Source organism: Centrocercus urophasianus, unplaced genomic scaffold (assembly GCF_019232065.1).
Source record: "Centrocercus urophasianus isolate 14NV4802_14NV808 unplaced genomic scaffold, USGS_Curo_1.0 seq_34, whole genome shotgun sequence".
Lineage (NCBI taxonomy): Eukaryota > Metazoa > Chordata > Aves > Galliformes > Phasianidae > Centrocercus > Centrocercus urophasianus.
The window spans coordinates 4,238,662-4,251,484 of NW_024884911.1; the positions used below are offsets into that span (position 1 = coordinate 4,238,662).

The 12,823-nt window shown below is 59.0% G+C and overlaps 1 protein-coding gene across 1 annotated transcript; it reads left to right on the plus strand.

Annotated features, from left to right (window-relative positions):
• Positions 1-1,425: 1,425 nt before the first annotated feature.
• NCS1 (neuronal calcium sensor 1) lies at positions 1,426-11,719 on the plus strand. The gene is made up of 8 exons (XM_042830990.1): positions 1,426-1,610; positions 8,678-8,702; positions 10,113-10,251; positions 10,376-10,454; positions 10,575-10,663; positions 10,756-10,833; positions 11,068-11,184; positions 11,632-11,719. The coding sequence occupies exons 1-7, from the start codon at positions 1,547-1,549 to the stop codon at positions 11,164-11,166; spliced, it is 573 nt and encodes a 190-aa protein (XP_042686924.1). The 5' UTR covers positions 1,426-1,546; the 3' UTR covers positions 11,167-11,184; positions 11,632-11,719.
• Positions 11,720-12,823: the final 1,104 nt, after the last annotated feature.

A 12,823-nucleotide genomic window follows, 5' to 3' on the forward strand; every position in this document is an offset into this window, starting at 1 on the left:
AAGCATTAACCTTAAAATAGCCACTCTTTTTGCAGTTGATATCATTAATCTCGTGTTTGTGCGTTCCTCCCCCATGCTTTGAGCTCTCCCTGCTGCTGCCCTGTTCCTGGGGCACAAGGAAGCTCTCAGCAAAGCCCAAAGGGAACAGAGCGCTCTGTCCCAGCTCTGCACAGCTCTGCCCACCCGCAGCTCCCGCTGTGTTGGTTTTGGGGCTGCATTCTGCCGCCTCCCAGCAACTGCCACCGGTGCTGTTATTTAAGCAGTGGCAAGGTTCAAGCTAATAATTAGAGAAAGTGGATGGCTTGCACAGTTTCCGATTACTTTTCTCCTCTCCTCGGTGAGATCTAAGCTCTCTATTGAGTTCTCTCAGTGGTGGAGGCAGGGGAGAGTTTTAAATAGAATTCAATCCGTTTCGCATCACTTTTGCGGCTGCAGAGCTCGTGTTGAAATGCCTGATCTGTGCGGGGCAGGTTGGGGCTGTGGGTTGTTCTGTGGTTGCTCCGGGCCGTGCCACGCTCTGCACACACTCAGCACAGCCCTGCTGCAACACGGTCACAGCTCGGCGCACGCAGCCGAAAGGAGAGCATTGCAAAGATGGGCGTTTTGCTGGAAGGAAGGCGATGCGCGGGGCCTTTTGCTGCGGCTTTGGCCACCGAGCTAACGACGCTGTGGCCTGCGTGTGGGTGGCAGGAGGGTCTTTGTCCCAAAAAGCCACCCTGGCGCGGCGCTGCCTGCAGCCCTGCAGACAGGTTTTGCCGTATCCAAGCACAGATCTATGGTTTGTTCCTCCTGGCTGTTGCTACAGGAGCCCAGCGTGCCCGGGCAGCTCCTGCGGGGCCCGCGTTGCAACACGGGCGGGAAAGGAGCCGCGTTTATCTCGTGCATCGGCGCGGCTCACGGCAGTGCGTGCACGCACGGGGAGCTGCGGCGGGGGCATCCGGCCCTGCCTGCTTTTGAGGTGGGGAAAACGGCTCGGCTTTTTGTGCCACGGCCCCGCCGCCGGCCGGGCGCACGGAAGGGATGGAGCTCGGGCTGCATCGCGCGTTGCGCGATGAATGAAGGCAGGCTCCTAGCGGGGATCCCGGCGTGAGAGCGGGCAGCCGGCACCGGGGGGGCCCTTCTGCATCCGGGTGCGTCCCCCCGAGGTCACTCCCACCCCGCACCCCCTCTGCGCTCACACCGCCGCTTCTCTCCCTCCGCATCCTCCGGCCCTGGACGAGCATCCCCCCTCCCACCGCCGCCCTACAAGAGCCCGTTCCCTCCCCTCTCCCTCCCATTGAGCTTCGGCGGCGTCGGGCCGAGCGTTACCGGCCCCCCCCCCCCCCCCCCCCAACCCGCGGAGGGCGGGGAGGGACCGCGGAGGGAGCGCGGAGAGGGGCGGGAGCGGCCGCGCGGAGGCGCAGAGCGGCCCCGCAGCTCCGCAGCCCCGAAGCCCGGCAACAAAGAGCGCAGCGCTCCCCTCCTCCCCGGGATGTAGGGCCCTCCGTGCCCCGCTCCCGGCCCCGCAGCCCTCCATGCCCCCGCGCTGAGCCCGTTCCGCATCGCCATGGGGAAATCCAACAGCAAGTTGAAGCCTGAAGTTGTGGAGGAGCTGACCAGGAAAACGTACTGTGAGTGCATAGCGGGGCCTGACCGCGGTGTGAAGGGGAAGGGGGGGAGGCAGCGCTGCTCTGGATGTGGGGTCGGAGGGATGGATGGGGGGGGGGGGGGGGGGGCGCGCCGGTTGCGCCCCGCGGATGCTCGCGGGGTTGCGGGTACCGCGGCGAGGCCGGCCCCTCCCGCAGCGCGCAGGCTCAGCCCCGGCTTTGTTGCGAGAATTCCTCGCTGAGCCGGGAAGGAGGAGGGAGAAAACATGGAGAGGGACAGGCGGGCAGGCAGGGCAGCGCGGGGCTCTCCCGCGAACGCTGCGCTCCGCGACCTATTGCTCAGCATCCGGGACCGCATCCTGCTCCCTGCTGGCCGCCGTGTTGCCCCGAACCCCCCGGCCCCGCTCCGCAGCCCCGCACGTTCTGACCCCCCCGCCCCAGGCGGCGCTGCCTCCAGGCTCCCGAACTTCGGTGCGTTTCTCGGCGGTTCCTTTGTCGTTTCGCTCCGAGCCCCGCGCCACGGGTGTCTGCTTTAACGTCCTGCTCCCCGAGCCAGCGCCTTTCCCCTCGGATCCCCCCTATAACCTCACTCTCGCAGCCGATGCCCGATCCGCTTTGAGCAAAACGCCTTTAATTTGTTTCTTTTTGAGGGATGTACCGACGAAACAAAGGCTCCGGTGCTCCCAATTCCTCTCCCTGCTCACTCCCCTTTAGCTTTAAGCGGAGAACCGGCTCCGTGCCCCGCCAGACCTGCGAGCGTTCCCGCTGTCATTGCTGCAGTCCCACGGCAGCGCTTACCCAAAAAGGCAATAGATGAGGATGCAGCGAGTTCTCCCATACGGAGAGGAGGCATCGCTGGTGCATTGCACACCCCCGCGCGGGGCTGCTCCTGTCAGTGTGCAGAGGGAGGGGGGCAGGGTGGGGGCACAGCTCAGCTCTGAGAGCAGCGGTGCTGCATTGGGCATTTTGCACCGCTCCGTGCTCGTGTCCGTGCTGGGAAGGTGCTGCCCCGCAGGGCACACGGGCTGCAGGTCCTGCTGCCACCCGTTGTAGTGACTGCACGTCCCCTCTGCTGGATGAGGCCGGCACAGGGTTGTGGCCTCGTGGCTCCATTCCCAACTTTCTGCACCTCCTGGGTGTCCTCCCTTTCCCACTCACCTCCCCAGAAGCCACCTGTCCTCATAGAATAGCCTGGGTTGAAAAGGACCATCGTGATCATCTGATTTCAACCCCCCTGCTATGGGAAGGTTCTCCAACCACCAGACCAGGCTGCCCAGAAGTAGCCTATGAAGCCTCCTCCGAGGTGCACTGCACGTGTCCCCAAGCAGGACAGCACATGGCTGTGCTTCACACAGCGTCCCAACACCCCCCAGCAGTGCATGGTGCCATCAGCTGCAGCCATCCCTAAAGCCAGGCTCAGTTTGTTGAGCTCATTCCACTGCTCGTGTCTGGATGGAATTACTTCTGCCGAGTGCTTCTTCACTTGGTCAGCTGTAGGCAGGGAGCTGATGGTGGGGAAATGCTTTTGTCCCAGGGATGTGCCCATGGTGTTGAGAGCTGTGGCAGCAGTACAGTCAGGATTTCTCCCCTAGTGGGATTTCCTTCTGTTGCATCATCTTCTGTTTGCCCGAGCTGTGCTGACCCATCTCCAGGTGCCCACACACCAGTGCTATGGGGGGAACCAGGGAGGGCTCAGCCCTCCTGGCAGCCCAAGTCCCATCCATGGGAGGAGCCAGCGTCGAATAATAATTAATAATAAATTATGTAATTCTTTGTGCTTCCGCGGAGCCTTTCATCCAAAAGATCTTGAAGTGCTTCATCGTCATGGCGGTGGCTCTCAGTGCTGCACTGAGTGTCCCAGGAGGTGTTGGTGGGGCTCCAGGAGCCACTGTCCTATCAGGAATCATAGAATCATGGAATCATAGAATGGCCTGGGTTGAAAAGAACCACAGTGATCATCTGGTTTCAACCCTACTGCTGTGTGCAGGGTCACCAACCAGCAGACCAGGCTGCCCAGCGCCACATCCAGCCTGGCCTTGAATGCCTCCAGGGATGGGGCATCCAGGGATGTGGGTGTGTGGTTGGTCTGCTCACAGCATGGGGGTTAGGAGTGGGGTTTGGGAATGCAGGGAGTTGAATTTGTGTGGCTGAGGTCAAAAGGTTCTGCTGTGAAGGTCTTGGGATGCAGGGAAAGTCATGTCCAAGTACTGAATGCAAGTGGATGAGAGATGATGGCCTTAGGTTGTGGCAGTGAAGGTTCAGGCTGGGTGTTGGGAAACATTTCTCTGAAAGAGCTGCACTGGCACAGCTGCCCAGGGAGCGATGGGATCACCGTCCTGGAGGTGTTCCAGACCCATGGAGATGTGACACTGAGGGATGGTGGGATGGGTTGGGGTTGGAGGTCTTCCCCAAACTTAATGTTTCTCTGGTGCAAAGCACTTGTGTGCAATTGTGGATGCTGCCATGGGCTGCAGCACTTGTGTCCCAGGGACCCTCCGTGTCCACTCACTGCTCTCTCTTTAGTGGACTTTCGACTCACTCCTGCATTGTCACTTTCTGCTCTTCTACAGCGAGCCACAAAATTGGCTCTGCTGCGTGCCAGTAATGCCTTGAATTAACGGGCATTAGATTCAGAGCAACCTACAAACAGATCGATTTGGAGTTACGGGGTGTGCAGCGGCTGGCTGAATTCTGTGGGAAAAGAGTGAAAATCCTCCAATTTTCAGGCATAGCTCCTCACTGCCCGTGCCCTGGCTCTGCTCTGCCAAGTGTTGGGGTGTCAGCCCCACCCCCAGCCCCGTGTCCATGGGGGGACGGTGGCTGGTGGCACCTCGGGCCCCTCTGCAATGGCGTTGGGAGCATCACATTTCACAGATCCCCCGACACGTTAATGGATTTGCTTAACCACTGTGCTGACCTTTGCTGCTGCTGTTATAATTAAGGCTGTGAAACAAGAGGCTGCGACAGCATCAAAGGAAGCGGCTGCTCCGGGGAGGGATGCTTTGCGCTCCTTCTGTTCTCAGGGCGATGCTCGTGGGCTCACGTTGTGCCTCCCTGCCTTCCTCAGAGCCAGGGTTACAACCTGTATCCCACACAGCCCCCCGACAGCCCCCCATGGCTCCTCAGTGCGTGGTGCTGTGGGCTCCCTGTGCTGGGGATGGAGCTGACGGTAGCACCATTCATTCATCCCCATACACGAGGACCATCCTCAGCCCTTCCTCTGCTGCTTTTGCCCCGAACCCAATTTCCAAAGCTTTACATCAGCCCCTTAAATATTTCATAAGATCTAAAAAGGATTTTAACTGCGTGTTGGTTTTCCCATCCTCGCTGTGGCCCTGCTCAGCCTGCAGCCAGCAGAGCCTGATGGCAGCTGCTGTGAGCAGTGCCAGGCACACACAGTTCTCTCTGCACTTCCCACATGACAGCGCTGTGCCCCCAGTGTCCCCGAGGATCCCAGTGCCTGCAGTGTGCATCCATGGGGAGAGGAGCAGCCCGGCCTCAGAGCTGCCAAGGCTTGGGATGGGGATGTCTCTGGGCCTTTGGCTGTGGGATGTGGCGGTGCACCTTCTGATGTGTGTCAGCCCTTTGGCTCTGGGATGCTGTGGGATGGGTGCCCACTGGGACTGGGTGCTGCTGGGGTAGTGGGGTGGAAATAGGGGTACACAGGATTTGGATTGGCAGAAGCCCCACTTTCTGGGACAGCCACGGATGTGTCCATGGGGGTAGCTGCTCCATGGGGACCCGCAGCCGCTTTCCCTGCACCACAGTGGAGAGGGTTTCCAGAGCAGCCTGATCCCTGGGCCGAGCCCGAGCCCAGGGGGCAGCAAGACAGCGAGCTCTGCAATGTGTAACCAGGCCATTGGTTACATATTTAATCCAAAATTGTAATGAAAACGAGCCATCAGGGCCAAGCAACCCACATTTCAAAGCGCTGACATGGGGCAGATGGAAGGACTGCCGTCACTCTGCGATGTCCCCAGGCACCAGCCTGCAGGCCCTGGTGGTGACCCCATAGCCCCATCTATAGGGCTGCGCTTGGGCTGGGGGAGCTCTGCTGTGACCTTCCTGATTCCATGCATAGCAGGAAATGCAGATCTGGGCACGGGCAGAGATCCCTGCTGGTGCCACTGCCTGCTCCGTCACCGATGCGCACGAACGCCGCGATGATGTTGGGAGTGGAGTTCATAGCAGATTTATCCTCAGCCAATTCTTGACGGCGTGTTTCACCACGGTGAGGGGTGGAGCGTTGGGCACAAATTGCAGGGTGTGCTGCAGCTCCAGATTGCTGTGCGCATCACAGCCCGATCCGTTCATGCATGAGCACCCCGCAGAGATCCGCATCAGCACCCGATGGGCTCACGCATGAGAGCCCAATTAGCACACGCGGCAGTGCGCAATTAACGCACGTCCGAGCGCCCGGTTGCGTTCTGCCCATTGGGCTCATTTGTGGTTACTGCTGCCCCTGGTTCCCATTCGTTTCCACATGAGCACCTGAGCCACTCACCTGAGCGCCCAATTGGTGTGTGCACAAGAGTGTGATCTGCTAATTACACTCATTTACTCCTCGGGGCTCAATAAGGCCTTGCACAAGCGCCCAATAAATGCACGAGAACCAATAGCATCATGCAGGAGCACCCATGGAGTCGGCACGGCCTCACCAGCATGCTTTGTGCATGAGTGCCCCGTGCCCCACGTGCAGTCCGTCCCCCCGTTGGCTTTTGCACGAGTGCCCATCCAGCACAGTTACTGCCAGTGTGAGAGCCCCATCACGTGTGTGGAGCTGCCACTTTGCTCACACGTGCACGTGAGCTGCGTGCGTGCTCAGTGTGCAATCTGGGTGCTGTGCTGAGCATCCAGCGGAGGTGAAGGCAGCTTGTCGGTCATCTGGAAGCTGAGTGCCGCCTGTGGCTGGAAATAATTAACTCTGCTTTCCTGCTCTGGCAGCAGTGACCCCACTGGGCTCGGGGAGCAGCAGGAGAGGAGAGAAAGGGTCTGTAAGGTGTTGGGGTCTGGATCCTTGCACCTTCTCTTGCATCCCTGTAGTGCTCCATCCCCATTCCTGCCATGGTCCCACCGCGTGGGTATGGCGCGTCCTCGCTGCCCTCACAGTCCTGCAATCACCAATTAATGGCTGGAGCACTGATTAACCAGAGCTGTTCTTGCTGCAGCAGCAGCTGGGTGGTGGGAAGGGAGGGGGCACACAGGGTGGGTGGTGACAGCGCTGTCAGCTGCTGCGTGTGCCATGGGGAGGAGCGGGCAGAGGGGAGGGGGGTTCTGCTGGGTGGGAGGCAGGGCTGGGGGGCTGCGGTGGGTGCTGAGATGGGATGGAGCCATCAATGGGAGCTGAGATGGCACGGAGCCGTTGGGTATGGAGGTGGGGTGGGATGATGGATGTGGAGATGGGATGGTGCCATGAGCACCACGAAGGGGCAGCAGCACTGAAGCTGCCGTACAGCACTGTGCCTCCAGGAGTGCGGCTGCAGCGCTGGGGCAGTGCCTCTCCCAGCATTACGGTTCATCACAAATGCCAGCAGTGAGCCTTTACTTGGTGCCTTGCATCCCACAGGATCCCGGGGCACGCCGCATCCATTAAGACTGCTTCATGCACTATTTTTCGGTGCTCCATGGGGAGCACCACCCCGGGGCTGTGCTCTGGGTGCTGCAGAGCGGGTTGCTGCTCCACCGGGATGCGCTGCGGGTAATCCCTCGTCCTTGAGCGCCCGGGGTCAAGCCTGCCGTGCTGGATGGCTGCAAATTGATTTGCATCAGCTCAGCATCGCGCCGAGATCGATGCCGGCGGGAGGGAATGAATGCAGCAGTCGGCATGCAGACACTGCGTGTGCTGGGCTGTGTGCAGGGAGCTGCTCAGCACCCCGACGTGCTGAGGATGGAGCGCCCAGGCTGGGAGCACGGCGTGTCCCCACGTTGCACAGCCATAGATCCCACAGCAAGGATGGTGGTCGCATTCTCCATCGGTGCCATGCAGAGCATCGCACCCAGAGGGCTGCCCGGCTCTGTCGCCGCAGGTGTAAAGCTCAGAGCGAGGGGGTCCTGCCCTGCAGGATGCAGAAGGCTCCCGGTCGGTGCCTGCAGGCAGTGCCCCGGGCTGGTGGTGCCCTGTGTGTGCCAGGGAGCCGACTCTGTGCGTGTCGTTAGCAGCGTTTCTCCTGTACTAAAAAAAGCACGGATTTAATTGTTTCCTGCTGGAGTTGAAAGGCAGCTCCCGGCACCGAAATAGCGCAGAGGGGGAAGCACAGCCCAGAGCTGCACCAGGTCCTCCTCCTCCTCCTCCCCCTGCTGCCCGCAGCAGCACCTGGCAGGCCGGTACCTGCGATCCCCTCCATGACCCCCAAAATGTCCTCATAATCCACCTCGTGCCACAGCTACAGCCCCCCGTGCCCCCAGTCTGCTGCTGAGCTTCCCCACGCCCTTCTCTGTGTGCTGCCCACACAGCCCCCAGCCGACCCACTGCTGTGACATTGCAGCCCCCCTCCTCTCCCTTCTCCAGACCCCCTGCAGCCCCCCAGCCGCTCTGTGCCTTTTGCCAGGCGCGCTGCAAATCCCTCTGATGGAAACCCGTTTTCTTTTATTTGCCTTCCGAGGTAATTGGCATCTCTTGGTGTGCTGGGCTCTCTATTTTTATCAGCTGTTTGCACATTGACACATCCCCGCTCCGCCTCGTTATCCCGGCGCGTTTCAGCCCTCTTGCTTTTCTATTATTACTATTTGGATGCACGAGGCGAGGGAAATGACAGTCGGGGTGCTGGCAGCAGGTTCCCTGCTCACGTGCTCCCACGGGGGATATGATGGGATTCTCCATGCCCACGCTGTGCCGCAGCCATGCCCACATCTCACTCCATCCCACGTGCTCTGCACGGTTTGGGCGCTGGCAGGACAACGGCCCCTTTGCCCACGGCATCCCAGCAGGCATGGGGAGAGCCCAGGAAGGTGCTTGCAGGCCTGGAACTCATTTCTGGGGTGAGCAGAGCATCACTCAGCATTGCGAAAGCACTCCATTCCTATTTTTATTTATTTTGACCTCTTTTTTTTTCTTTTTTTTTTTTTTTTTTTCTTTTTTTCTTTTCTTGCAGTTACAGAGAAGGAGGTGCAGCAGTGGTGAGTAGCAGCGTGGCGGTGAGATGCTGGGGGTGCTGGGGGACCCCTCCTGCTTGGAGCTCAGTGCAGGGGCAGGCAGACCTTGGGGTGCATGCAGTTCATAGGGGAGGACAGCAGCACACGGGGATTTTGGCTCCTCACATCGCATGCACACCGCTCCCTCTGTCTTTGGCTCTGTGCAGTGGTGGCTGCCTTTTCTCCTGCTTAGTCCCCGTGGGGATGCTGGGGCTCTCTGATGTGTACCCCAGTGCAGCCCTGAGGGGGCACAGAGTCTCATGGACAGGGACACCAGGGGCATGGAGGCAGGGCCGCCTCGCGGCAGCGGCTCTCACCCCATCCCCTCCAGCTGCCAAAACGTGCCACCCTAAAAAAGCCACCGTTTCCCTTTCATCTCCCCATCAATCCAGTCAAGGTTTTCTTTCTTTATCGCTTTCTCTCATCCTTCTCCCCCCTCCTGATGAGTCATAGCTGCAGCAGCACGAAGATGTCACCGGCTCTTCACTTTCCCACCTCGCCACCCCCTTCCCCTCCTCCCCCAGCCCTCGGCCCGCTGACAGATCTGGGTGAGGGGTTGTGTAATGTGCTGCACGCGGCGGGGTCCCAGCGAGGTCCGCGCACTGTCCTCACACTCACGGAGCTGCCTGAGCCCTTCCCTGCATCCTGTCAGCGTTGGAGGCGTTGCACCTCCTTGTGGCAATGCTTTGTGGTTCTGTCTTTGGCCATGCTGTCTCAGGAGGTGTAGAAGCTTTGCTACCCCCCCAGTTCCTACGAGGAGTTTGCAGATGTGCTCATGCACAAAAGCCCCTGTGCTGCCTCAGCTTACCTGGCTGCAAAGCTGACATCCCAGGGCACTGTGATTACTTTTTGCTGTGGCTTGGCTGCAGCACATGAGCATGAAGCATCAGGCTGTGCTGGCTGGGAACTGCTGTGCTGGGCTCTCATTCCTGTCCCCATCAAAATCCTCATCCTCATCCCCATATCCGTCCTCATCTCATCCTCATCTCCATTCTCAACCTTACCCTCATCCTCAATATCATCCCCATCCCCATTCCCATCCTCATCTTCACCCCCAATACCATCCCCGTCCCCTCTCCCATCCTTTTGCCCGTCTCTATCTCATCCCCATCCTCATTTACATCCCACTCCATCTCCGTCCCCATCCTCAACCTCATTGTCATCCTCATCCCCATCACCATTCCCATCCCCTTTCCCATCCTCATGCCCATCCCCATCCCACCCCTGTCCCCATTCCCCTGCTCAGCGCTCAACATGGATGTGGCCATGGCACGGTTCCCCATTCTGGGCAGTACTGGGGTTGGCCACCGCTTGGTGTCACTGGTGCCACTTGGTGCCCACTGGGTCCTGGGTCCTAATATTGATGGAATCCTAACCATACTGCTCCCTCCCCAGGTACAAGGGCTTTATCAAGGACTGCCCCAGTGGGCAGCTCGATGCTGCCGGCTTCCAAAAGATCTACAAGCAGTTCTTCCCCTTTGGTGACCCAACCAAATTCGCCACCTTCGTGTTCAATGTCTTTGATGAGAACAAGGCAAGTCAGCACGCTGCAGGCAGGGTGCATGGCCATGGGGCTGCGGTGGGGCACGGTGGGTGCAGTGATGCCCCTTGTGTCCCATTCACTCCCTGGCTGCTCTCACTCCTCTGTTCCCCCCCAGGACGGGAGGATTGAGTTCTCAGAGTTCATCCAGGCGCTGTCTGTCACCTCCCGAGGGACACTGGATGAGAAGCTGAGGTGTAAGTGTTGCCCGTGGGCACCCTGCTTTGGGGTGGCTGTGTGGGGTGCGTGGGGCACAGTGACCATCTGGTTGTGGCCATGGGAACGGAGCCCCAACATCTCCACGTGGCTCTTGGCAGGGGCGTTTAAGCTGTACGATTTGGACAACGACGGCTACATCACGAGGAACGAGATGCTGGACATTGTGGACGCCATCTACCAGATGGTGGTAAGCTCTGGGGGTGGGACAGAGTGCAAGTCCCCACCTGGGGGCACCGTCCCCATGTCCACCCATGACTGTGTGCCGTCCTGCTGCCATAGGGAAACACTGTGGAGCTTCCCGAGGAGGAAAACACACCAGAGAAGAGGGTGGATCGGATTTTTGCCATGATGGACAAGGTGAGGGCGGTGCGGTCATACAGGGGTTGTTTTCCTAGGGGTTGGGGGGCAGTTCTGGGTCCTCACTGCATCTCTGCTCCTTCCCCTCCGCCACCCATCGGGGATCTCAGTTCCACACTACAGCCCCAGGGATGCGCCAGGCACTCAGTGCCCTGCTGCTGTGTGCATGGGGGGCTGTGTGGGGCTGTGCAGGGCGTTGGGTCTGTGTCTCAACACCACTGTCACGTTTTGCAGAACGCAGATGGGAAGCTGACGCTACAGGAGTTCCAGGAGGGCTCCAAGGCCGACCCCTCTATTGTGCAAGCCCTCTCCCTCTACGATGGGCTTGTATAGTCCCAGGGCCGAGCGGCGGTGAGTCCTGTGGGGGGTGGTCTGCTGTACCCATCCCACTCATCCAGTGCTATCCCCACTTTGGTTTTCCCTCTGTGCTGAGCATCAGAGCATGGGCAGTCCCCCAGGGGAGTGGGGAGGGGATGCTTTCCCCCATCCCCATGGGTTTTTCCCTGTGTGTCCCCATCCCGCAGCACATCCCCAGGCTCTGCAGTGCCATAAAACAATAAAAGCTGCCAGGTGGCAGCAGGGCCTGCGGCACCGTGCTGCAGGAACTGCAGAGCAGGCACAGATTCAGCTGGCGATACGGGGCATGGGGATGCTCCAGGGTGACACGATGTTAAATGTTCCCTTTATGTTCTGGCTCATTATCACGCACCCAGCAGCTGGCAGCACGGGGGGGGGGGGGGCTGTGGCCCACCATGCGAGTCCTCACACGGATTCCCTTTCCTCCTTCCTCTCCCACAGCTTATGGGGAAGACGCTCTCTGTGCCATCCGACCACGCAGCGATGCTTGCCTGCCCCTCTCCGGCCCTCCTCCATGTCCCACGAGCCAAGGATGCAGCGCAGCGCCAGCTCACGCCCCTCTCTGCTCTCCGAACCAACGCCGGTGCCATTTGCCAACTTCTGCTTTTTTCCAACAAAAAACAAAAACCACCCAAAAAAGACCATGGTCTGAGCAACAGCAAACACCCAAAACTTGGGGGCTGAGGGAACGGCACCGAAGGCAGAGCCCCCCCTGGCCCCGAGCCCCTCTGCTCCTCATTCCTACAGTCTGGGGTCGGACTGCGGATGCGCCTCTCCGGGATGCAGCTGGGGATGGAGCCCACAGGGGCTATAGGGATATATATATATATTATTAATATTATTAATATTATTAATATTATTATTATTATTTTGGTGAAACAGTATTGTGCTTTTTTTTTTTTTTTTTTTTTTTTTTTTTTTGTCCATTCAGTGGAAAGAAGGGAGGCTTTTTTTCACACGTCTGCCGACGACGGATACCTTTATTTATTTGTTGTAACCATTGCTGCCGTTTTGTCTGCCATGTGTGTGTCCCACACCTCACTGATGGCATCTGTCCCGTTTACATCCCCACACATGACTGCAGGGCACCAGGAGCCTGCAATAACCAAGCCAAAAAATCCCCTCCACCCGCTGTTTGCCGTGCACTGGAAGGGACTCTGCACTTCTTTTACTTCTTTCCCTCTCCCCGTAGCCCCGTTCCTGCATTTTTCTCTCTCTCTTTCCCCTCTCCTGCCCAACCAGGGTTGCTCAGCCCCATCCCTCCTCTCTGTTTCCATTCCTTTCCCCAGCCTCTCTCCCCATCTGGCAAGACGAGGAGGCAGCCGGTGCTGGAGCATTCTCCTTTGTGGCTTTTCATTTTCTTACTGCATGAAAAGTATTAATGGAGCTGAGCGTTGGGTTTTGCTTTCAAGCCAATTCCCTTGTTGGTGTTTTTGGGAAAGGTGGGAAGGTGCATTTCCTCCATTGGCAGAGCAGGGGCAGCCGTGCAGGGCAGTGGGTTGGGGGTCGCCCCATTGCTTCCTATTGAGGACGTGGGAAGTTGTGCTGGAAACCAAGAGCAGAGCCAGTGTGCACCCACACTCCTCCCTGCAGGAAGGTGAAGGGCTGGAAGAGGGCACCCACCTGCATGGGA

Excerpts from the sequence above, each read along its gene's own strand:
- NCS1 (XM_042830990.1), top strand. The coding sequence starts at position 1,547 with ATGGGGAAATCCAACAGCAAGTTGAAGCCTGAAGTTGTGGAGGAGCTG. Across the intron at positions 8,703-10,112 it reads GAGAAGGAGGTGCAGCAGTG|GTACAAGGGCTTTATCAAGG; the intron begins GTGAGTAGCAGC and ends CTCCCTCCCCAG. Across the intron at positions 10,834-11,067 it reads TTTTTGCCATGATGGACAAG|AACGCAGATGGGAAGCTGAC; the intron begins GTGAGGGCGGTG and ends CACGTTTTGCAG.